Here is a 2,289-nt window from a genome sequence, read left to right on the forward strand (position 1 = left end):
CTAGTATGGTATAATACAGCTCATTGATTAATAGTATGGTATAATACAGCTAATTGATTAATAGTATGGTATAATACAGCTAATTGGTTAATAGTATGGTATAATACAGCTCATTGATTATTAGTAAAGTCTAATACAGCTCATTTATTAATAGTATGGTATAATACAGCTCATTGATTAATAGTATGGTATAATACAGCTCATTGATTAATAGTATGGTATAATACAGCTAATTGATTAATAGTATGGTATAATACACCTCATTGATTAATAGTAAAGTCTAATACAGCTCATTGACTAATAGTGTGGTCTAATGTAGCTCATTGATTAATTGCATAGTTTACAGCTCGTTGATTATATGCACCTACCGTAGAAATCGATGGAACGAAACAGCAGAGGTGCCAAGAAACCGCCCAACGCTCCGTAGGACATGTGTTTCGGGACGTCCGGCGAGTATACGGGATGATCTATAAGTCCGGGCGTCACCTGCAGTGTGTTCAGGTAGTCCACGAAGAACGCATTAGCAGGCGTCATGTCGTAGCTCCACTGTTCGTGCTTGACGCCGCCTGTGTATTCGCGCTTCGTCTCTTCACGACGAAATTTGTTGAGACTCACAAAGTTCTCGAAGAACGTGTTCTCGGCAGCGACGTCAAACTGCAATTATAATCACGTGTTAATTAGATTAAATTAGACATTCGTCGCCGAGCAATTGATGAGTGGTTAGATTCTGGATTCGTTTATAAGTACAGGTAGGTGTTTTTAATGATTAAATATACTTGAAGCGATAGGCTAATAAACTATGCTAGTTATACTATTTGACAGATGAATACAAGACGTGTAGACGGATAAGTTTAATGGTCGATATGCATAAACCGAAAAATAAAGAACGATTTAATAAGAATAATTATAATGCAAATATACACTTGCGATAGCTTTCCAAGATTTCACATTTTATCCGATTATACGACCACGTAAGATTTTAAGAGTCAAACCAACCACGCTGTAAATGTCGTTCATTATAGAGTCGTCCATGTAATAATCCGGGTATCCTATTCTCTTGGTTATGCTTTTCACCTGAAACTCAGTTTACGTAATAATGTCTACACGTGGTGCGTGAGTCAACACAGAAACATCAGAATATAAACACACATAGAGATATATTAAAATGATCCAAATTATTAGAATAATTAGAATAGCGAGCAAGATATCGGAATTACCAATCATAGGTAAATCATTTTGAGGATGCCCGCTCAGGCGGGCACTATTGTTTCATAGTACCTGCGACGTTATCCAATGGAATTTCAACGATTTATCATGTGATGCACTAAATGTATTTAGTACATATAGTTAGTAGTACATTCGTATTAAAGGGATAGAAATTAATCGGCATTTTTGTTATCACGATGCACTCTCGGTTTGGTTCATAACCACGCCCACCGATGATCGAATGTTTCAACGTTCATTCTACAGCACGTTGCAACATTTAGTAGCGCCAATAATACATTCCCACGCAGATACGCACCAATAATGATTACTATAGGTTTTGCACCCATGGTAACCTCGAGTGAAACGGGGTACATAAACGTGTAGTTCCAACGGCAAAAGCGCCTATTCCTATGCTATTCAACTGTCATTGTTATTCGGCAACATAATCTAAAAACACAATTTCGTGCTCTCAATCAAACACTCTCAATAAACTGCTATAAGTAGAATTTGGTCGTTACCCACTTCCCATAATACCAGTAAAGATATAATTCCAGAGAAACACCACGTAGTATCCATACATTCACTAAGCGTTCCTCCACAGCAAACACATCTTTTATCAACGTGTCAATCCGCTCCAATTTCTCGGTCTCACTCCAGGGGGCGTTCCAGTCGCGCATAATCAGCAAAGTTACGTTAGCGATGAACCATTTGTAGTACTCTTCCTAACAACAAAAGTCGGTATAAATGTACTTTATAGATCTCCCATGGTATATGATTTTTGTATTTACTGATATTTACTAAGACCCGCCTTTTGTCTCTTATGTTTTGCCCGTTGTTGGTGGTTTCTTACATTTATATACCTATTTTGGCACGTATTTCGCTCAATTTGCCTCGATTAGAGCCATGATTAAATCCACGACCACAAGTACTTCTAATAAACCTATATATATATATATATATATATATATATATATATATATATATGTATGTATGTATGTATGTATGTATGTATGTATGTATGTATGTATGTATGTATGTATGTATGTGTGTGTGTGTGTGTGTGTGTGTGTGAGTGTGTGTGTG

The 2,289-nt window shown here is 36.7% G+C and overlaps 1 protein-coding gene across 1 annotated transcript in view; it reads right to left on the reverse strand.

Annotated features, from left to right (window-relative positions):
* Positions 1–1,070, reverse strand: part of LOC106806046 (neprilysin-2-like) — a 2,501-nt gene extending 1,431 nt beyond the window's left edge. Inside the window, exons 1-2 of the mRNA XM_014807888.1 lie at positions 997–1,070; positions 369–654 (exon numbers count right to left, since the gene is read on the reverse strand). Of these exons, the coding sequence (XP_014663374.1) occupies positions 369–654; positions 997–1,032 (322 nt within the window). The 5' untranslated portion in view covers positions 1,033–1,070. The remainder of the gene's footprint in view (positions 1–368; positions 655–996) is intronic.
* Positions 1,071–2,289: the final 1,219 nt, after the last annotated feature.

The sequence above is a fragment of the Priapulus caudatus genome, unplaced genomic scaffold, assembly GCF_000485595.1.
Source record: "Priapulus caudatus unplaced genomic scaffold, Priapulus_caudatus-5.0.1 Scaffold138, whole genome shotgun sequence".
Classification (NCBI taxonomy): domain Eukaryota; kingdom Metazoa; phylum Priapulida; class Priapulimorpha; order Priapulimorphida; family Priapulidae; genus Priapulus; species Priapulus caudatus.